The sequence below is a fragment of the Aricia agestis genome, chromosome 2 (genome assembly GCF_905147365.1).
Source record: "Aricia agestis chromosome 2, ilAriAges1.1, whole genome shotgun sequence".
Classification (NCBI taxonomy): Eukaryota; Metazoa; Arthropoda; class Insecta; order Lepidoptera; family Lycaenidae; genus Aricia; species Aricia agestis.
The window spans coordinates 19,775,144-19,796,929 of NC_056407.1; the positions used below are offsets into that span (position 1 = coordinate 19,775,144).

General features: G+C 38.8%; 4 protein-coding genes across 4 annotated transcripts in view; 2 read left to right on the forward strand and 2 right to left on the reverse strand.

Moving 5' to 3' along the window:
- Positions 1-2,207, reverse strand: part of LOC121740056 (homeobox protein goosecoid) — a 31,326-nt gene extending 29,119 nt beyond the window's left edge. Inside the window, exon 1 of the mRNA XM_042132768.1 lies at positions 1,920-2,207. Within this exon, the coding sequence (XP_041988702.1) occupies positions 1,920-2,100 (181 nt within the window). The 5' untranslated portion in view covers positions 2,101-2,207. The remainder of the gene's footprint in view (positions 1-1,919) is intronic.
- A 6,057-nt stretch (positions 2,208-8,264) lies between these two features.
- Positions 8,265-8,984, forward strand: LOC121739700 (histidine-rich glycoprotein-like). The gene has a single exon (XM_042132234.1). The coding sequence runs from the start codon at positions 8,265-8,267 to the stop codon at positions 8,982-8,984; it is 720 nt and encodes a 239-aa protein (XP_041988168.1).
- A 5,960-nt stretch (positions 8,985-14,944) lies between these two features.
- LOC121739701 (histidine-rich glycoprotein-like) lies at positions 14,945-17,000 on the forward strand. The gene is made up of 2 exons (XM_042132235.1): positions 14,945-15,751; positions 16,217-17,000. Exons 1-2 carry the CDS (start codon positions 15,024-15,026, stop codon positions 16,998-17,000), a joined length of 1,512 nt encoding a protein of 503 aa, XP_041988169.1. The 5' UTR covers positions 14,945-15,023.
- Positions 17,001-17,994: 994 nt separating this feature from the next.
- Positions 17,995-20,123, reverse strand: LOC121737931 (eukaryotic translation initiation factor 3 subunit K). The gene is made up of 3 exons (XM_042129667.1): positions 19,761-20,123; positions 19,324-19,543; positions 17,995-18,183 (listed from the first exon to the last, which is right to left on the reverse strand). Exons 1-3 carry the CDS (start codon positions 20,031-20,033, stop codon positions 18,032-18,034), a joined length of 645 nt encoding a protein of 214 aa, XP_041985601.1. The 5' UTR covers positions 20,034-20,123; the 3' UTR covers positions 17,995-18,031.
- Positions 20,124-21,786: the final 1,663 nt, after the last annotated feature.

Here is a 21,786-nt window from a genome sequence, read left to right on the forward strand (position 1 = left end):
ACTGTTTTAGATTCAATCTTTACTTCCTACTTTTATGAATTCTTGAAATCTATACTTAGTGTTATAAGCTGTAGGGTTTTTTTGTTTGAAAGTGTTAATCTTACGTAACCACAGGTTAATCTTACGAACAAGTGGACCGATTTTTATGTAAGTGCAGGCAACAGAGCCTGTAGCCAAGACTTTTTATTTATCGATTCTTTATAGAATCGTCAATCAAAATGTATAGAATTGACATTAGACGAGTCGAACGTCAACGTCATATTCACGAACTCTTAAGTCAATTCCATACATTTTGATCAGAGATTCTATAGAAAAGCGATAAAGAAAAGGTCTTGGCTAAGGGGTCAGATATAGATATAAAATAATCGGTTATTCGGAAATAAAAAAAAATGCAGTTTTTTATGATCGTCTTAAAATATTTAAAAAATAAGGTCTGAACTATATAAATGTTCCATCTAGCCCCGCGTGAGTTGGGTTCAATGTATGTACCTTCCTATATAGAACGGAAAACGTTAAATCTGATTGACTATAATTATATAAATATAACCCTTGCGCTTCGCTTGGCTCGCCTTGGCGGGGGCACTACCGTGCACCCAGATAAATAAACGCACAAGCCACCCCAAGAACTAGGACAATGTTTCTAGCTCTCGTGGTTGAAAAATTATTTCACGCGTATGAAGCCTTCTGATAAAGCTAGTTTTGTTATGCGGGGCGGTGTTTTCCATCAATTCGGTTCAAAGAATACAATTTTTTATTTAGAAATAAAAAAGACCCTTATGAATTTATTTTTATAGGAACATATTAAGTATTCCTTACCTAGTAGCTAATATTTAGTTTTCGTTTCTTATGTAATTTGATATATTAGCATTATTAGCCACGTTTGCATGTTTCGGAAGGTAGATTTATATTCGGATAATATTACCAGTATTACCCTACTTATTACCAAACAACGCAACACGACATAATATTATAACATGCCAACTTATTTAGGTCTAATAAGATCGGTGCGGTCCTTTAGGACCGCACTTATTTTGCTAGCCAGTGCGCCAGTGCTATGTTTTTTTATAATTCGCCATTTTAATTTTAACTAGTGACTTTTTACAACAACCAAAATAGCATAATCAATAACTTACTATAATATTGTGTCATTATTCTTCTACCTTCCATGCTTCATTATAATAAAAAAATTAAAGTACGTACTTCCTTGTTTCGTCTTTAGATCATTACGATATTAGATTACTACGAGTATAAGAGTAGGTAGGTTCACACGGCACGATGATATCCAACACGTTTGTTTGCAGTATACGTCTTAACATTCATACGCCAATATTACTGCAACAAATCGTGCAGTACAATCGACGTGTGAATGGTTCTAATATATTCAGTGTATGCGCCACTATTAATTCGTTAAGACGTATACTTACTGCAAAAAAACGTGAAAAAAACGTGCAGGATTGTGCCGTGTGAGCCTAACCTAATATCCCTTTAGAAAAAATATAGTGTACGGCATTTAAAAAAAACTTTAGATTTCAGATGATTAAATTATACTGCCTAACTTTATTGCTTCAAATGTGTTTTAATTTTGTAAGCGAAAGTTATGATGATCCCTATAGGGATCCTCATTACATTTGAGATGTATCATGTAGCAGAATATTTTAAGCACTCTTATTTAAAACGATGTTGTGATACCCACGGGCTACTACAGATTCAAATATTTTTAATAACTAAAAAACCCTTCGTAATGTGCATCGTGCCGCGGCTTACCTACTATTGTTTAATGAACTCATTTCAGCTATAGCCTAAACAGCTCGCCGTTCGGATACGAGGGGACTTTATCCTCCTCTCAGGCTAATCAACCGCAAGATAGATAACATACCAAAGGAATGGTAGTGCTGGAGTCGGCGTAAGTGATAACATACCGAATATGTCGTGCGCCCTGTGGAAGGGCGGCAGGTGGTGCAGCAGCGGCGGCGGCGGCGGGCGCGGCGCCAGGATGCTGTCGATGGTGAACAGCGGCGGCGGCGGCCGCTCCAGCCCGCCGCCCAGCAGCAGCGCCGTGCTCAGCAGCGCCGGCGCGTCCGCCCAGCCCGCGCCGCCCATCTCGCGCTCTCCGGCCACCGCTACCACATCACAACCGTCCCACACTCCGCATCCTCCACTTTGACGCTGGTATAGTTTCAAAATTTTTAATTTTTATGTTATTTAATTATAAGGCGCGTTTCAACAGTATTTTTTATCGTTTATTTTTAGTGAGATTTATAAAAATATTATTTTATTTTTGAAAATAATCACGGGTGTTTACCGAATATTTATCGAATTATCGGAATTATGTGACGATAAACGATTATGTGTTTATAGTATAATTATGGATAACGGGATATATGCGTGATGCGATTGAGAGCAAATCGTTTTAGTGAGATGTCGCGGCGCGGCCGGAGCGGGTCCCCGCGGGGCGAGGGGGCGGGGGGCGGGCGGAGTGGGGCGGGGGCGTGGCCTGGCCCCGCCCCTCCCAGCTTAATGGATGTGACAACACGACGCTCCCGAACAATCGCTAATAATAGTAATCTTTATCCCTTCCTTTGATAATACTTTCATATTAAAAGCGTGTGTTGGAAAAATCGAGTCGCGTTATAATTATCACCAATCTTGGCCTCCGGGTGGAGCTAAACATTTATGTTTTATATGGTGGTTTATAACGGTTTTTGTATTTAGGATAATTAAATTTAACTCGACATCCGACGGCGTGAAGTATGCGTGGAAGCTCATAATGAAAAAGCTTTTACTGGAATACAGCTTTCCGACTAGTGACTCTACCTACACTAACTGCAGTAACAATTGTTGCATTTTTTTTTTCATTTTACTTAGAATTTAGTTCCATGCAATGCACATAAAACAGAACCATTTTGTTGTGATGCCTATTTAATGAAAGATTTTTAGAAAACAGCTTCATCAGTATTAAATTTTCATTACATTACTACCTATTTACTGCTGTACCGAAACCTGAAAGACTCGATAACTCCATAACAACACCTACAATAACATGTCAATGCTGGCTTAGTAGTTTTTTGCGGCATCGTACCCCGCGTATCAATCCAAAACGTACGTCAGACAACAAAGCCCGCACCACCTACGCGATAAACCCTTATTATTCGCTAAAAAGTCTCCAACAACACACAGTCTTTTTGTGACAATTGTTGAAGACGCGAGGATTACCAGCCTCTCAGCTAAATGCCAACAAATTGCTTCGGCTTGGCGCCCGCGGCGACCCTGCGCCGAATACGCTCCTTAAAACATAATATACTGCGAAGGTACAATTGAAATATTTGCAGTTTCGTATTTGCGATGTCTATTGCCTTTTAATAATGCTTTTTTGGAGATTTGGATTGTGATGCCCATTTCTTCAAGTCTTTTTTAAGTTTTGAAGGATTAACTACATATAGTTGTAGATATTTATTTCTATTGAATTGCACCGAATGACATTTATCTGTTTGGTCTCTATAAAATATAATTATAAGCTAGATTAATGTCTTAGGCCTTGTTTTACTGAAGCTTTTTGTAATCAACTAAAACCTACCTCCCTTTAACAAGCGGAGTAATACAGGTATCTAATTTACCAATTTTTTAATTAAGTATTTAAAACAAACGAACCGTCACAAAATCAACCCTTTGGTAGTTTTTGTGACACAATTAAAAGCGTTTAATTATTAGCGCGGGCGCGACGTCAATATTGACAAAGGTGGGCCGAAACCCGAGACTGTAATTGACGTAATTAGTCATGTCGGCCCATGTCGGCCGTGCGGCCAGCCGGTGTTTGCGCAGCCAACACTAATACGATACTTTCCTGCCGGAAACGTCCCAGCCGCACTCCCGGCTGGCAAATATTGCCCGCACTCGACGATGCGTGACACTGGACCCATGTTTGCGCTGCTACAGATTATATTTTGTTACGTAACTTTTCGTCTCATCTCAAAGAATTAAAGTAAATTACATTGAGGTACTATAGACTGGAGAGAGCCTTATATCAGTTACATAAGTGTCAAAAGCGTGTAATGTTATGTCCTACTTACTAGGACATAACAAAGGAGTCGGTCTGTATATTTCAAGTAAGTAATAAAAGTGTTAATAAAGGTCTTTAGTGAACATTTAATGCTAGATATTGTTGAGTTTTGTGGTTCCGCTAAATAATAAATCATAAGAATGGTCAAAGAATGCCTCAAACACGTGGATTTAACATTAAATACGTAAGTTTTGAACAACGTTTTTTGGGCTTTTCAATCGGTATTTTTGTAAGCTAAAAAGATAATTTATAAGTTTATTAATCCCTTATTCGTGCTATATAAGGCATTAGTGCTAAAAATGTCCCATCAATTAATAATTTGGCTATAAAAATTGCATAGCTTTTTACGTGTGGTTACGGATTCTCATCACTTGAACTATAGTTAATCGATATCATAAACTAATCGACTTTCTTTCCTGTATCATAATGTGCTTCGAAATAATCGACAAATAGAAATATTCAAGAAAATAAACGCACACTACTTGTATGAAAATAAGCACAAAATGGCCACGCGATGACGGGCTAAGACTACATCTATACTATAATACTTTATCTATGGTAAATTACCTAATTCCTCGTGAGATACTCATAACGTTAATTATTATTATCTACGTGGAAGCAAAAGAGGTAGATCCGCACGTTTTTGCGAAAAAGATTATTTCCAATTCCAATGCGGAATGAATAACTAGAATTTTCATTCTCCGATTCCTAAATAGAATTTCTAACGTAATAATTCTGAAAGTTCCATTCAAAAATATTCCATAGCTAAGTTCGAAATTCAAACTGTCTACCGGTCAGCCTTTGAACTGATTGGAACTAGCCAAAAATAGTCGGGTTCGAGGCTCGTTTTATTCGTTAGGAGTTCACACAATCGATGGAAATCGTTAGATACACCAAGAGCATATTACTTAATATTATACTACTCAATTTTTTTTTTTGCTGCTTTCCGTCATGATCTTAATCCCAGTCCTCAATACAGGCAAAAAAGGTATTAATACTTGTACCTACATATAAAAGTAAATGACAATAAAAATATGATCAAATACGGCTGCTATTACCAAACATATCGATGTAAATATTTATTATTTTATCAAAACATTTAATACTTATATCGATTTCCAATTCACATGCTAATAACTCGAAATAAGTATATATGTCACCAATCACCATTCAGAGCAGCAGCTGCCGAGGGAAAATTAGTTCGACATAATACGACGATTATCCGCGTATGAGTTAATACAGGCCGGCACAAAGACTTCGCACAATGGATGGATAATCCCACAACCTCCAGACTGGGCCCCTATGTATGGATTAAATCATTATACCTTATATCGTCACCCAACCAATGCTTATGCAAAAATCTCGTACAATGATACCCCAATTCTACTATTTAATGCTTACAGCGTCGTTCCTTGTTTGGTCCGTTGGTTAATTGACTTAATATCGTTTGTTACAAATGATTCCTGCTGATGACTGTTTGATAGGAAACAATGGAACGCAGCTTATTGATTATGCATTAAAATAGTTGAATTCATCACCTAACTAGCGCTTAGGCAAAAATCTCGCACAGTGATTCTCTGCTATTCTAAGCGTATAGCTCCGTTATTGTTTCATCCAGGTTTTATGAAATTGCAAAGTGGTATTCTCTCGAAATGTCAACCCAACGTTGGTTCGACATAACGTTTGTTTCAATTATATATAAGCATATTCTTGCTAACTGTTTGATAGGAAACTATGAATGCAGCTAATTTCATAGTTTCCTATCAATATAGGTTATAGCACTTATAGCATTAAAATAGTTGAATACTTCTTTCGTCTTCTAGTCACCTAACTAGAGCTTATGCTAAAATCTTGCTCAATTATACCCCAATTCTTATGAAGTTTCATAAATTTTTACAAAATGACATTCTAATAAAATATACATAGTTCGACAAAACGGTTGATTCTCATATCATATTATTAAGAGAACACTTTTTTATTGTTTGATGAGAAATGGACTGGATCAAACAAGGGGCAAAGCTGCATCAAAAAAGTAGAATTTGGATGCTTCATTCGTCACAAACCCACATTATGCAAAAATATGGCTCAACTAAACGCTTGCTTCTTTATAACATTTTGTTACTTTGCATTTATTTTTAGATGTCATTCATAATATTAAGAGTACAAAGTACCCGGTAAGTAGCTACTTAATAGCATTTGAGTAGTGGTTAACGAGATTTTCCAGTACGCTAAGCGTCTTAGTACTAGAATAAGTATGACGCCCCCAATACGGTAAGAGCATTAGCTAGGATTAGACGGAACTAGGTCTCACTTGAGGCTAATACACCGCAAAATTAGTACATGTTAATATTTTTTCTTTAGCTGAATATTTATTTAATTTCTTCACATTACTTTTGCTTTTGCTTTTCTATCGTATTTATAAAAAATACTTTCCAACTCCCACTTTGATTTATATTTTAAAAATAGATGTACTACATAGGAAGTAGGACTCTACGTAATAAGTACAATTTATATAATAATTAGTCAATAGCTCGTCAAACTCTCCTTGAAAATGGGAAAATAAAGAGTAATTAATTAACATTATAAATGTTTTGTTGTTTTTTCTACAATTGTATAAAATTCTATTTAAATTGTATTTAAACAAAGTAGAGTATAGTTGGATGTACTTACATAGTACCTAAGTAGCGTCTTTTGTCGTTATTTAAAAGGTGTGGTAAAAACAGCTACCTTATTTAGTAGTGTCAAGATTTATAATTATAGCACTAGAAGACGCCCACAACTTACCTTATAATATATAGATAGCGCGGTAACCGTACATTTTCCGGGTAAAAAATTATCCTATGTCCTTTCCCGGGACTCAAAGTACCTCCATACCTTTAAGTAAATCGGTTCAACAGTTTGGGCGTGAAGACTGAAGAGGTAGCAGACAGACAGATAGACAGACTTTTGCATTTATAATATTAGTATTGACTAATAATTAGACACGTCTGCTACAGTCTCCAGGCATAGATTGGTAAGTGGTAGACAATACAAACCATAACCTTGATCGTAAGTGTCGAAAGTTGAAAAGTGCTTAGTGGAGCGCGACGATCGTGAACTTATTCCGGCAGCTCTTGTGTAACAGACGTTTTCTATACACTACAATAAAAAAAATAGACAATTATATCACAGATTTGAAGACACTTTCTTTATGATTGTGGGACTTGTATGCCGCCATGTTGGATATGACTTTGAACTGCGAATATTTTGTGATAGTTAGTTTCATTAATATAAGACATAGATGTTAAATATGTAAATAGATAAGTGTCGATTAGGACTTAGGTGGTAAGTAGTTAAGCTCAAAACAATAAATTCAGTCTCTTTCCAATGAAGCTGATTCCAATATGATTTTGAGTTTTGATTCATACTGCGGCTCACCTGTGAGAACATTTGACAAAAGCGATCATAATCCTCATCCGCGTACACGGCCATAGGCGCGTGTAATCGCACAGAATATGCAAACAGACGGACGAACAACGCATTCACAGAGTTTAGTCGCTCGGAAGGATTTCTTAACGCTAACCAAATAGCGGTGTTCGCGATGTGAAAGGACCAACTAAGCAGATAATTTTGAGATTCTAAGCCGTCAATCAAGTCGGTTTAGCATCGTGTAAACACGAGATTTTTATTAGTCGGTTAATCTGCGTTTGGAGATTTATCCTCTTCATCTGTATCTGGTAGGCAGTCGACTGTCTTATTTTTATACTTAAGACTTAAATACTCATTAGCGTATGCTTTTTATACTTTTTTGAGAAACACATGCCTCATAAGTATATACTTACACTTTTAAATTACTTTAACTAAGTACTTACTGCATCCTTTTGATTTATGAATAAGTATAGTTTTTAAATTGACTAAGTATTCTTGGAATTTTGAGAAGGGTAATCGTAAACATTTGATATAATACTCTATTGAGTACACAACTCAATAGCCTGAAGCCGCGATGAGGTCTGAAACTCGAGTCGGTTATAGAGTCACCCGCCAGCCGGCCCGCGGCAGGCAGCAACAATTAAAGTCTAGTGCCTAATAATTGTCCCTGAACTGCTGCGACTCGATTGCGGAACCGAATCTCTCCTCTGATACTATACAGCTAATATAAAACGGCCCATCATCGTCCGGACAGCATTCACAACCGGACTTCCGACCGCGACCACCCGCGGCGGACATCATGAGATCACTCGCACTGGCACTCGTACTGGTGGCGGCGGCAGCCTGCTGCGCCGCCGACCGCCCCGACGACCAGGCGCTCGCCGAGAGCAAGGGCCACCACCACGAGCACGGCGGCGGCCACCATCACCACGAGCACCACCACCACGAGCACGGCGGCAAGGGCGACAAGGGCCACAAGGGCCACCACCACCACCACAAGGGCGACGAGGGCCACTACGGCAAGCACCACCACGAGGGCCACCACCACGAGCACGGCGGCGGACACAAGAAGCACTGGGACGAGCACGACCACCACGGCGAGCATCACGAGCACGGCCACCACCACAAGGGCGGCAAACACGGCCACCACGAGCACCACGACAAGGGCGAGCACACCGACGGCTACCACAAGAAGTACCACAAGGACCACTTCCACAAGGACCACCACTTCCACGACGGCCACCACAACGAGGGCAAGCACCACAAGCACGGCCACCACCACGGCCACCACGAGAAGCACGGCGGTCACCACGAGAAGGGAGGCCACCATCACTCCGGTCATCACGAGGGCCACCACGGCAAGCACGGCCACCACGACAAGCACCACTACGACGAGGACCATCACGGGCACAAGGGCCACCACGGGCACGACGAGCACCACCACCACCACCACGACCACGGCAAGAAGGGCGGCCACGAGGACCACAAACACTGGGGCTTCCATCACGGCAAACATTAAGCCGGTAGAATGTAATAGTTACCCACTGTTAACTTGTTGTTACCATGTTATTGTTGTTTATATTTTTATACTGAAGAAATAATACAAACCATTCCAAATAATATTTACTCTTATTATAAAGTATAAACCTCTTCAATAAAGGGTTTATCTTATTTTGCATAAACAGAATTTTTGAAAACTGTTGCTACGGATGGGTGCTCTTAAATAGCAAATACATACATCCACTTGGATACAATATGTTTACTATTTACTATTTAGTATTAGCAAAACCCAAGCTTGAATAAAATTTACTTACGTCATAAAATTTTGATTACCCGTTTAGTTTGGATGACAATAATATGTGACATCACTCTAAATCCAATATGGCCGACCGTCTAAGATGGCGAAATAGTTATTTTCTATGCAATATAGATATTAAATGAAAGGGCTTTTTGAGAGTAACTCGAAAGCGAATGTAATTGTCATTCCACATCCAATATGGCGGCTCATCCAAGATAGGGGAAAAGTTATTTTTAATGCACTTCTGCAATATGGGTATCAAATTGGGTAAAGCTTGGGTTTTACGCCGGTTCTTCTCGCCGGGTTAGTTCCCGAACCGGTGGTAGGCACCTTAGTATCGACGTTCGGAAAAGTTTTTGTAAAAAAATTACTCTGAATAAAAATATTTTGATTTTGAAATGAAAGGGCTCACTGAGAGTAACTCGAAAACGAATGAAATGTCGTCCTACATCAAATACATCAAATATGCGGCTCATCCAACATACGGGAATAGTTATTTTTAAAGCACTTCTGCAATATGGGTTTGGGTACCAAATAAAAAGGCTCATTTAGAGTAACTCGGAAACGAATGTAATCTCATCTCAAGCTCATCCAAGATAAGGTAAATTTTATTTTTAAAGCACTTCTGCAATATGCGTATCAAATAAAAGGGCTCATTGAGAGTTCCCAAATATGCGGCCATGAAAGTTCGCATCCTATCATTTCATAAATATATTTTTCTTATCATGCAGACATCACGGTGTCGGCCATGAGCATGTTATCATCCGCATGCGGACAAGATCCGCGTGTATGTGACAACATGCATGACAGGAAAACGCCCTAATTCTGTAGATATTTATTTTTATTTAATAATTCTAGTAGACAATATTATAGTTAAAAAATAAAACAAAAAAAACACTTTTTTATTTTAACGAATTATTGATTGAACTCAAAGATTCCATAAAAGCGTGTTAAAAACGCCTGCCTCATATCAACATTTCACTCCTATCTGCCGTTGCTATATTTTTCACTTGCGATTTCGAATAATAGGGTTAAACCGAAACCACCATAAGGTTGCGCTTCTACCGGTGCGCTGCATTGCGAGGAATGTGTTTTTAGAACCAATTAACCAGCTAACCTAATCGCCAGTTCTATGATACTGAATATAACTGCATCTTATAGGACTGGTGCCGACTTCAAAATTATGAACATTGAGAACGAAAATACTAAGTATAGAATAACAATTATTTAATACTTTTTAGTTCATTTAAGAATATTACTATTGTCTTTACCTTGGAAGTAGGTTTTAATTTTTTGTTTAAAAATAATAATTTTACTTTTTAGTATAGGTACTTAAAGTTTTCTATACAATTGTGGTGTTTTTATCTAGTACAACTGTAGGTTCATTAAAAGTGAACAGATCAACTACAATCATTATTGTCACAATAAATTTCGAGGAGTTTCCTACATCATGAGCCCCGTACCTTGGTTACCGTAACATCAAATTCGAATAATAATATTAAGTATACTTTTAAATAACAAAATGATATTCAAATCGATAGACAACCTACTGAATAATGATCAAAAACATCAGTCTCGATCTATGTGTGTGTGTGTGTTGAGTGACTATGTACAATACCATAACTTACAACAAAATAAAAAAAATTGAAAATCGTTTCGTAAACGGCAGAGTAATCGTTGAACATACTTACATTAAAAAAATATAATACTTAAGGCGGGGATTAATCTCAATCCAAAACGATAACCTTGCACACAACCAAAGACCAAGCGTATACGCATCGCAATAAGATTCATTTTAACTTAGCATAAAACTGTTCTTGCATAAAGCGGATCTTGTCTATTTTTAATGTTTTTTTAAATATCTTTGGAAATAAACATTAAGAAACAAAATGGTTCGGTTAAAGGGATCTTAATATAGATTTACTAACAATTTATTCAAATAAAATGTATAATTATCCTAGTTAATACTTATATTTCGATGAAATAGATTTTTATCGGAGGTGAGTTTGTAAATTTATTACAGCCAAAGTATTACGTTTTATTAAAATGTTTATGGTTTAAGGTATTTTAAATATTGTGCTTTATATCTCATATTTTTTAACACTTCGTTATTATATTGGAACTAGGTAAACCGGGTGTCACGGAATAACAAATTGGGGTTTATCCTCGCCTTAATAGGTTGGGGAAAAAGTCTTTTCGCATTATAGTATACAGTATGAACTAGTCGTAAAATTTCTTGGGCTATACCAATTATATCTGGCTGATTTTGGTATCATTAAAAAGTTTTAATTTTACAGAAGACAATTTTAAATTTAAATTAGGTAAATGTGAGATTTTCATTTGTTTTTCTTATTGTTAAAATGAGTGATTCTAATGAAGAAATTCGATACATTTTAAAATTTTATTACAAAATGCAACACAAGCCGCGAAAAAATTTGTGATGTTTATGGACCTAATGCAGTATCTGTGAGAGTAGCGCAGGTTTAAGCGTTTTCAATCTGGAAAATTTGATATCAAAGATGCACGTCGCTCTGGTTGCCCTGTTACGGATAAAACTGATGCCATTTTTGAAAAAGTGGAGCAAGATCGGCATATTAATAGTTAAGAGGAGTCCACACCGCCCTTTTTTCCATACAAACGTTGTCCCCTGTTTCCTCCCTGGATAATGCTAGTAGGTAGAGTTATAATTTTTTTCCTGAATATCTACGGCCACTAATACAATGTCCCTATGTTTTCTTTTTTTTCATAATTTAATTATTAAATAAGATAATATAAACGTTCAAAAACCCAAAAAAATGGCCAGCATTTTCCGCTGTGTAGAAACATCCAGAAAACAGATTTGGCTAGATTATACAAAAAAAAAAAAACAAAACATAGGAACACAGCTCAAGCCTTTTTTTAATCTTTAATGAAAAAAGTACTTAAATCGGTTAAGTTTTGGAGAAGGAATCAGGGGCAACGAATCGTTGTTTTCTGCAGTTGTCTCTATCGCGTTCTGCGGTATAGGCTTGAGGTAAGGGAGACAGCTATTAGATATTAGACGTACTTTTTTTTCATTTCTCTAGCCCCTGGTGTATCCTCATGATGTTACTGCATAACTGAGGATTGACCACAAAATGATTTTGGCGCATTTGATAACAGCAGGGTACACAGAAAAGCTCGATATTTGGGTCATGAGCTCACTGAAAGAAACCTAATGAACCGTGTACTCATTTCTACCAAACGTGTACTTCTTTATTAATAGTTAATACGTAATGAAATCGAACCATTTTTGAAGAAGCTGATAACTACTGATGTAAAGTGGATCACGTACGACAAGAACGTACGAAAAAGATCGTGGTCAAAAAGCCGGTGAGGCTTCACCGACTATGGCGAAACCCGGGTTAATTCGCAACAAGGTGATGCTATGTGTAAGTGGTGGCATTGGAAGGGCATTATTCACTATGAGTTATCCGCCAGGCAAGACCATCGATTCTGAACTGTACTGCGAACTACTGATGAGATTAAAGCAAGAAGTTGAGAGAAAGCAGCCGGAATTAATCAACAGAAGGGACAATAAGAAGTCCCATAATGTATTTTTAAGTTTCTGACTCCTATATTTTTTAAATAATGCTTGATAAACAAAGTGGGGGGCCACAACTACATGTGGGTTTTCACCAAGATATTAACGCTAGACCTCACACATCTTTAGCCACTCAGCAAAAATTACGGGAGTTTGGCTGGGAGCCGGGAGGTGTTTATGCATCCGCCGTATAGGCCTGACCTTGCAACTTCAGATTTCCTGTTTCGGTTGCTGCAGAATTCCTTAGGCAGTGTCAGGTTGACATTACAAGAGGACTGCCAAAACCACTTGTCGCATTTTTTTCATCAGAAGCCCCAAATTTTTTATAGCAGGGTCATGTCCCTACCAATAAGATGTCAAAAAGTTATCGAATGTATGTATACCCGAGGAAATTGATTCCTATGCAGTTGACAGACCTACGTCGTTTGGTCGGCTTATGTCAATTCAATGTTAGCTGTGATCGGTCGGATGGGTTTGACGTAAAGCGACCAAATTACTTAGATTCGCCATCTACCTAGGAATCAACTTCCCTGATAGTACTTTAGTCAATTGTAAATGAACTTTATGTAGTTAACGAGCTTTTGCCCGCGGCTTCGCTCGCGTTATGAAGAATTATTATATACAAACTTTCATTCCCTATTTTAGCCCCTTGAAGTTGAAATTTATCAAAATCCTTTCTTAGCGGATGCCTACGTCATAACATCTACCTGCATGCCAAATTTCAGCCCGATCCATCCAGTGGTTTGGGCTTTGCGTTGATAGATCACTATGTCAATCAGTCAGTCAGACACCTTTGAGTTTTATATATATAGATGGAATCAGGCGTTACTTTGCGGAAATCCATAGCTTAAAATTTAGTTTGTTATTATTTTTTAATGAACTTTATAAAAAAACCTTTTGAATTTTTATATAAAATGCGAAGAAACTTTTTCCCCAACCTAATATATTATATCCACAGCCGAACGTATAACCTCCTCCTTTTTGGAAGTCGATTAATAAAATAGCAAGATCAGGCAAATGAAGCGATTCTATTGGTTATCAAAAACACATTCCTAGCAACGCGGCTCTGCTGAAAACGCACCCTTCCATGAATTCATCAATTAGTAATTTAACCTAAGTATCTAAATTAGGATTTTCCCGCTGAGTCTAAGAACGATAATTATATTTTGTACTTTTATATTTTGATGTGCCACCTAGGTATGGCAAAAAATGGTAAAAAAATCCGGATTCCGGCCCAGTGCGAGTCGGACTCGCGCACGAAGAATTCCATACCGATACAGAGCAAAAATAGGCTAAAAATTGTGTTTTTCGTATAGGATATTTTATTCTAATATTATTATTAAATATTAAAGTATACATATAACAAAATAATGTGTGAAAAATTCAAGTCCCTGCCTCTTGCCATTATTGATATAGAGCGAAAAAGGCCCAAAAAATCACGTTTGTTGTATGGGAGCCTTCCTTTTATTTTGTCTTCAGTCTTTGTTGTTATAGCGGCAACAGATATACACATTACACAATCTGTGAAAAGAGGAAAGGGCACTTCGTACCCTGCACTAATGTAGTGCCACTTTGAGACATAGGTATACCAAATGAATTGGGTATAGGGCTACATCTTGGGTACGGCTTCCATACAAAAAAGCCCCTTGTTCTTTCAGAAGTCTAGCTATAGCGGTTCTTGAGATACAGCCTGGAGACAGACAGACAGACAGACAGAAAAACAAACAACGAAGTCTTAGTAATAGGGTCCCGTTTTTACCCTTTGGGTACGGAACCTTAAAAAAGTCAAAGATGAGAAGTGGAGATTGGGATGGGCACTACGAAAACAATTAGAATTAATTTGGTAACGTCTTCGTCGTCTAATAACTACTTATACGCAAGCTGTAAATTGTAGGTACTTAATTGCTAAGAACCAAGATGTAAACTGACGTTCATAATAATAATCACATAGTATGTCTAGTGCTTTTCACAATTTCTTTTGCATCAGGAATGCACGATCTATAATAATTTTATGATACAGAATCCGTAGGCCTAGTGTGTCGCAAGTCGCAACAGAAGTGTATAGGCGTAACGGCGGTGCCGGTGCGACGTCCTTGCCCGCTAATTTCACCGGCTGCAATCAGCAACCTGATTGATATAAATGCCACCACAGAATTGTTCCAATTCAGTGCAGACATAGAGTTTCCCCTCTGACAACCATGAGGACGCTCGGCGCCCTCGTACTGTTGGGATGCGTGCTGGTGATCGCGGGCCGGGAGCTCGGGCCGCCCGCCGCCGACCTCGAGACGGCCGCCAGCCACCACAAGGGCCACCACCACGAGCACGGCGGCGGCAAGGAGCACCACGAGCATCACCACCACGAGCATGGCGAGAAGGGCCACAAGGGGCACAAGGGCCACCACCACCACCACAAGGGCGAGCACGGTGACCACGGCAAGCACCACCACGAGGGCCACCACCACGAGCACGGCGGTGGACACAAGAAGCACCACGACGAGCACGAACACCACGGCAAACACCACGAGCACGGCCACCACCACAAGGGCGGCAAGCACCACCACAAGAAACACCACGACAAGGGTGAGGAGACGGAGGGATACCACAAGAAGTACCACAAGGATGAGTATCACAAGGACCACCACTTCTACGACGACCACCACAAGGAGGGCAAGCACCACAAGCACGGCCACCACCACGGCCACCACGAGAAGAAGGGCGGTCACCACAAGAAGGGCGGCCACCATCACTCCGGTCATCACGAGGGCCACCACGGCAAGCACGGCCACCACGACAAGCACCACTACGACGAGGACCACAAGGGCCACAAGGGCCACCACGGGCACGAAGAGCACCATCACCACCATCACGACCACGGCAAGAAGGGCGGCCACGAGGACCACAAGCACTGGGGCTTCCATCACGGCAAGCACTGACGCCATCTCTAGCGATTACATTGTTACTTTTGTTAAATTGTTGTTAATAACTTGTATACAAATTTGTAAATAAATAGTCTGAAAAACTTTAAAAATTCTGGTACTTTTTAATTCAATCTACATGAATACATACAAATTGGACTCTACTTTGTTTTCAAAGCTTAAAGTAGGTCTTTCAATGTTTGACTGCATTGACTATGTTAAAAGGAACAAAAAAACTGTTTACTTTCCGTGTAACGGAACTAATCAAGTTTAACAGAAACGATGTCGTCACCCTAACCGACGGAGTCGGTCGTCCAGAAATCTGCAGCAACGATTGCTAAAGATCTTTGTAACCGGCGGAGATGAAAGCCGTTGTCTATAAATGCATAGTGTCATGTCGCTTATATCACACCGGCCCCAGCGCAGCCGCCGACCACAACTACCGTCACAGTACGATGCAGATATAAGTTTTACAGTTCAGGTTCGTCGAAAATGCGGGAAATACTACTATTAGCGGTCCTCGCTTGCGGGCTAGCGGCCACGAGCTGCCGACATGTAAAGGAGGATAATTTAGGCGCGCTCGGGGACACCGACCTCACCCCGGCGGGAACGGAGCACAAGGAGGCCAAGAGCGGCAAGAACGAGGAGGGCGGCGGCCACGAGCACCACGCCCACCACCACAAGGAGGACGGCGAGAAGGGTGACAAGGGCTACAAGTCCCACCACCACCACGACAAGGGCGACCACGGCCACCACGAGAAACACCACCACGAGGGACACCACGACGAGCACGGCGGCCACAAGAAGAAGCACCACGACGAGCACGACCACCACGGGGAGCACCACGAGGCCGCGCACGGCCACAAGGGCGGCAAGTTCGGCCACAAGAAGGGTCACAAGAAGGGCTCCAAGACGACGGGCTTCCACCACAAGTCCCACAAGGACGAGTACCACAAGGAGCACAAGTTCTACGACGACTTCCACAAGGGCGGCCACCACCACAAGCACGGCGACTTCCACGGCCACCACGACGAGAAGGAGGGCCACCACAAAAAGGGCGGCCACCACGAGAAGGGCCACCACGAAAAGCACCACGGAAAGAAGGGCGAGCACGACAAGGGCCACTACGACGAGGACCACAAGGGCCACAAGGGCCACCACGGGCACGAGGAGCATCACGCGCACCACCACGACCACGGCAAGAAGGCCGGCCACGCTGGCGGGAAGGAGTTCGGCTACAGCCACGGCAAGAAAGCTTGAACGCTTCTACTCTGAAGCCCCGTTGTACGTTTTTGTTAATATTTTGTATAGTTTATTTTTATAAAAAGTTATGTTTGATAAAACTTTCGGTTTTTTGTAACAATTTGACAGAAGTTTGTAAAGGTAAGTTTAATCGACATTGTAACAATAATACTCGTATTTATTGTAAAGCTTACTGATTTTTAATATTAAAAAAGTTAATAAAATTGCTAGAAACGATTATATTATTATGTATATTTAATCTTTCTCTAAAACTAGATCACTTAACATCCAGCAGTCTATGATAATAATACTTATTTTTGAAATTCAAAACATATATTAGAGTTCTATTCTGACCCTATTACTGAGACTTCGATGTCTAACCATCTTATTTCAATCAATCAATCAATCATTTATTTGCTTTAAAAGTGGTACATTAGATGTTAATGTTCATTGCTCTGGTCTTACACTCTTAACTATAAAGATAGCATGCAAATATTAAAAAAGTCATAAAATCTAGCAACTTTGAAATATTGATCACTAATACATTAAACTAATAATACAAGGTCAGGCTATATGAGATATTAGAAATAAACAATAAAAATGTCACATCATCCCATAATTAGTGTCTCCCGTCTGTCTCCAGGCTGTATCTCAACTAGACTGTAGACTAGACTGTAGACTTCTGTAATTTTTACAGACTGTGTATTTCTGGCGCCGCTATAACAACAAAAACAAAATAAAGTTAATATTTAAGGGGGGCTCCCATACAACAAAAGACATTTTTGGGCCTTTTTGGCTCGGTCGCTTTCACAAAATCCTCAATTATATTGTGTACTTTAATATTTAATAATAAAATTAAAATAAAATTAATAATAAAGAGGGGCTCCCATAAAAAAAACACAAATTTTTCGCTACTTTCGCTCTATAATAGTGCAGAACCCTTCGTGCGCGAGTCCAACTCGCACTTGGCCGATTTTTTAGTTATTTTATTTTGTTACAAATACATTAAATGTTTCTTATTTAAAAACTTTTATTGCTGAAAATATATTTTACAAAAGCGCCATGAGAGGAGCCAGATGATCAAATTCAATTTTTTCTGTAATGTTTTTAGTCTTGATGTTTTCATCTTGATTGGCAATAAAGATCAAATTTCCTTCATCCCTCCAACCATACTTCTTCACCCAGTGTTTCACAGTCACATCTGAAAAACATTTACTTAAAAATATTAACTACTCCAGATAATAGAAGATCCAATAATTTAAGACTACCTACACCAAGCTGATAATAATAGAACAAAACATATTTTAAAACAAATTTAGTATATTAGAAACTATGTTAATGTTCGGGCCACACTAACGTCAAGCGCCGTTAATTATCGCGTTGTTGGACGTTAGCCGTAGGTGTAGCCACAATTTAACGCGATAATTTTCAACGACGTTTACAATGCCGTTTGCCGTTTGGCGATAGCTCTAGTGGCGGTACATCAAAAAGATTAACGCGAGAATTAATGCGATGAAGCGGCCACACTACGTATCGTCACCGTGCGTTGAGAGCCCGACGGGATCACACGCTGTTTGCATTTAAATCGCACGTTTTTTAATTTAAATACGTACTTTGGTTATGGAGTCTTCACTCCACTCTAGTTAAACGAGAAAGTAATTGCATTTTTTTTTAGATTTTGCAAACCGAACCATGTTTGTGTGATCTGAAACTCAAAAGTTACAAGAATCGTGGAATGCAAAGTGATGCTTGACGACGAATAATAGAATTATTACCTTTTGAAGAAATGAATTAACATTATAAAAAGATAAAAGCGACTTCAAAATTGTACGTAATTTAGAATTAAATCGCCCTACCTCCAAAACTACTAAACCAATTTTGATGCAACTTGCACTATTCCTTAAGTTATATCTAGTATATTTCTAGTACAACAAAAAAAGATTTACTGAAATCGCAATGGTAGTTCCAGAGATAGGCGAACACAAACATACATACATACTTACATACATAAATACCTACACTTTTGAAATATTTTGGCACATTTGTTCAGACGCTGATATACGAAAATTAGGCAGTTCTGGAATATTACATACATACGCGTCGAATTGATAACCTCCTTGTTCATCGTGGCCGTTTTCAATGCCGTTGGGCATTAAACGTTGACCATTCATGTGTAGCCACCCACTTAATGCGTTAAAATTATCGCAATAATTGTCGCGTTGTTGGGCATTGACATTAAACGTTAGTGTGGCCAGAACATAAGAATGGATAAACTGTTTTTATATTGATGCTTTTCACTGATTGAAGACAAATTCTTTTATAAAAACAAAAAATAACAAACCATCAATTCCACCAAGAAGTTCAGCAAGATTATTCTTATCAATGGTTTGGAATGTAATGCCAACTACGTGACATACAAACTTGCGGATTGAATCATGGAAACTGCTGATTTTGTTACAAAGTTCAGGCATTTGATGAACTCTTTTCCAAAATTGTGTGAAGTCACACTGCTCCAGAATATCAGCTAGATACTTAATTTGAGAAATAGTCTCATTTTCAACCTGCAAACAATCAGTTTATTAGGTTTATACACATTCAACTGTTTCATGAGATGCATTATTAACTCATCGATTGTGGAAAAACAAGATACAATAGAATTTCTATTGTGTCTCGGTCACCAGTGACGGTATGGTGATTGATGAATTAATTTACATATTAACAACAATCTTCTATTATAAAGAAAAACCAAAATATTTTTGTTAGGTACTTAGTACATACCACTGACTCCAAAAGTAAACATTTACATAGTGTAAAATCTGTGTGCGGGAAGTTAGTTAACGCTTTCAGAAGGATTTGGCACGTTATATCCGCATTGAACTTTTCAGGATTAAACTGGTACAGCTTCAATACTGCCAAATTTGCTTCTAAATCATAGGTGTTTTCCCTTGATTGCATTTCCACGTATCTTTCTAAAGTTTGAAGATTGGCAGGGTTGTACCTCTCGATACTTTTCAATATTGTTGCTACGGTTTGTCTCATTGTTTCTGCCATAATTGTTTATAACTTATAAACAGTTTTATTAATTATTTTAGGTTATTTTAATACTGAGCGTAGCCACAATAGCTCACATGAAACCAGAAAGAGACGTCCACAGCAGGGTGTACAATCTTAGAATGTTTGACACGGTAACATAAGAATTTTAAACCTCCAAAATAAAGAAGACCAGCCAAGTACCTAATTATTGTATGAAATGCTTACTTTTTAATTTGGTAGGATAATAATAGTTAATAACTCCGTCGCAAAATAAGAGATGGCGCTTGTAAAGCTTTCGCATCAGATTTTATCATAAATTGTACTAGATGTCACTACTGAGTTATTTGCAACTAAAATACATAAGTAAATATACAAAATTTGAGAATCTTTTATGAAAATAGTATTTTAAACAAGTGTACGGTATACTACTTTTATAAAATGAGTCTGTTGAGAGAACCTAAAACAACACAAACATTTAGGGTTAGTAGGTAACTACTAACTAATTACAATTTTATTTTATTAGTATCAATAAATGTACATAACACTTTAATAAATGACGTATTTACAAAACATAACACAGATTTAAAATTGATAGGACGGGGAATGGTTGCGGGGAGAAGATCATATAGGGAACAATGGTTATTAGGACAAGAGAAAAATATATGATCGTGATGTACCTTCGTCTAGCCCACACTCACAAAGGGAACTATCCCTTACCCTAATTTTTGCAAGAAAGACAGGCGAGCAACAATGTCCGAGCCTGTAACTGTAACAACTCGACAAATTGTAGAGCACACTGTTAAGTTTATGGTTTTACATGCTTCGCACCACACTCGAAAGCAAAAAGTTTGATTGACTTTGACATCTTTGTTGGGATATTTTTATCGATGTTACCAGAAGGAAAAATAATATTATAGCTGTTATGTTACAAAAATACAACACAATACATACCTTTTATTGAAAATATTTTATTTTAAGCATTAGACCTTCTTCAGCACGGAGTCTTTGCCACTCACTCTGATATTGGCAAGTGGCAACTCACCAAGGAGCCATTATTAAAAAGAAGAAGAAGAAGAAGAAGAGTTTGGTGCTATCTGTCATAGATATGCGTCTACGCTTTTTTCTTGCGGCTTACGAATTACGGAGAAACATAGACTTAATATATAATGCAGAGAAATTTGTTTGTTTCTGTGCATATGTCCGTCGAGTAGAGCCTCCGTTCCTCCTGTTTGTGTGTTTGTAAATTGTAAGTGCTGTGAGATTGCTCCTGTGCAAGAACTGAGATAGGTATATAATAAAGTACTCTGTGGTCCACAGATTACTAGTATATATTTGGAGACGTCATTATTCGTCAAATTTGACATTAAAACGACAGCTGACATGCGTCACTTGCGATAGTCTATGTCTAACTTGTTACTTCACCAGACCTTCGCTAATCGCTACATAGAGCAAAGTCCTAGCCACTCTGACATTGGCAACTCACGAGGCGGCCATTTTTAAAAGAAGAAGAAGTCTATGTTTATGCCTTCTCTATAAGGCCGCGTTTCCACTGTCGCGGAGCTGTAATTCTAACTTCTACCACGGAGCTAATATTATTACGGGTGGAGAGGAGCTGTGAAAAGCGGTGAAAAGTGATCAGTGTTTCCACGGAAGTGGAGCGGAGTGGAGTAGAATGGAGCAGAGCGGAGCATACTTTTGGAATTGATTGAATGATTAACTGAGGCACTGCGCGCGAGTCACGCACCGCTCCGCTCCACACCGCTGTCCTCCG

Coding starts and splice junctions, on each gene's coding strand:
- LOC121739700 (XM_042132234.1), top strand. CDS start 8,265: ATGAGATCACTCGCACTGGCACTCGTACTGGTGGCGGCGGCAGCCTGC.
- LOC121739701 (XM_042132235.1), top strand. CDS start 15,024: ATGAGGACGCTCGGCGCCCTCGTACTGTTGGGATGCGTGCTGGTGATC. Junction 15,752..16,216: donor TGGGGCTTCCATCACGGCAA/GCACTGACGCCA, acceptor TAAGTTTTACAG/TTCAGGTTCGTCGAAAATGC.
- LOC121737931 (XM_042129667.1), bottom strand. CDS start 20,033: ATGGCAGAAACAATGAGACAAACCGTAGCAACAATATTGAAAAGTATC. Junction 19,544..19,760: donor GTTTACTTTTGGAGTCAGTG/GTATGTACTAAG, acceptor GATTGTTTGCAG/GTTGAAAATGAGACTATTTC. Junction 18,184..19,323: donor ACTTCTTGGTGGAATTGATG/GTTTGTTATTTT, acceptor AATGTTTTTCAG/ATGTGACTGTGAAACACTGG.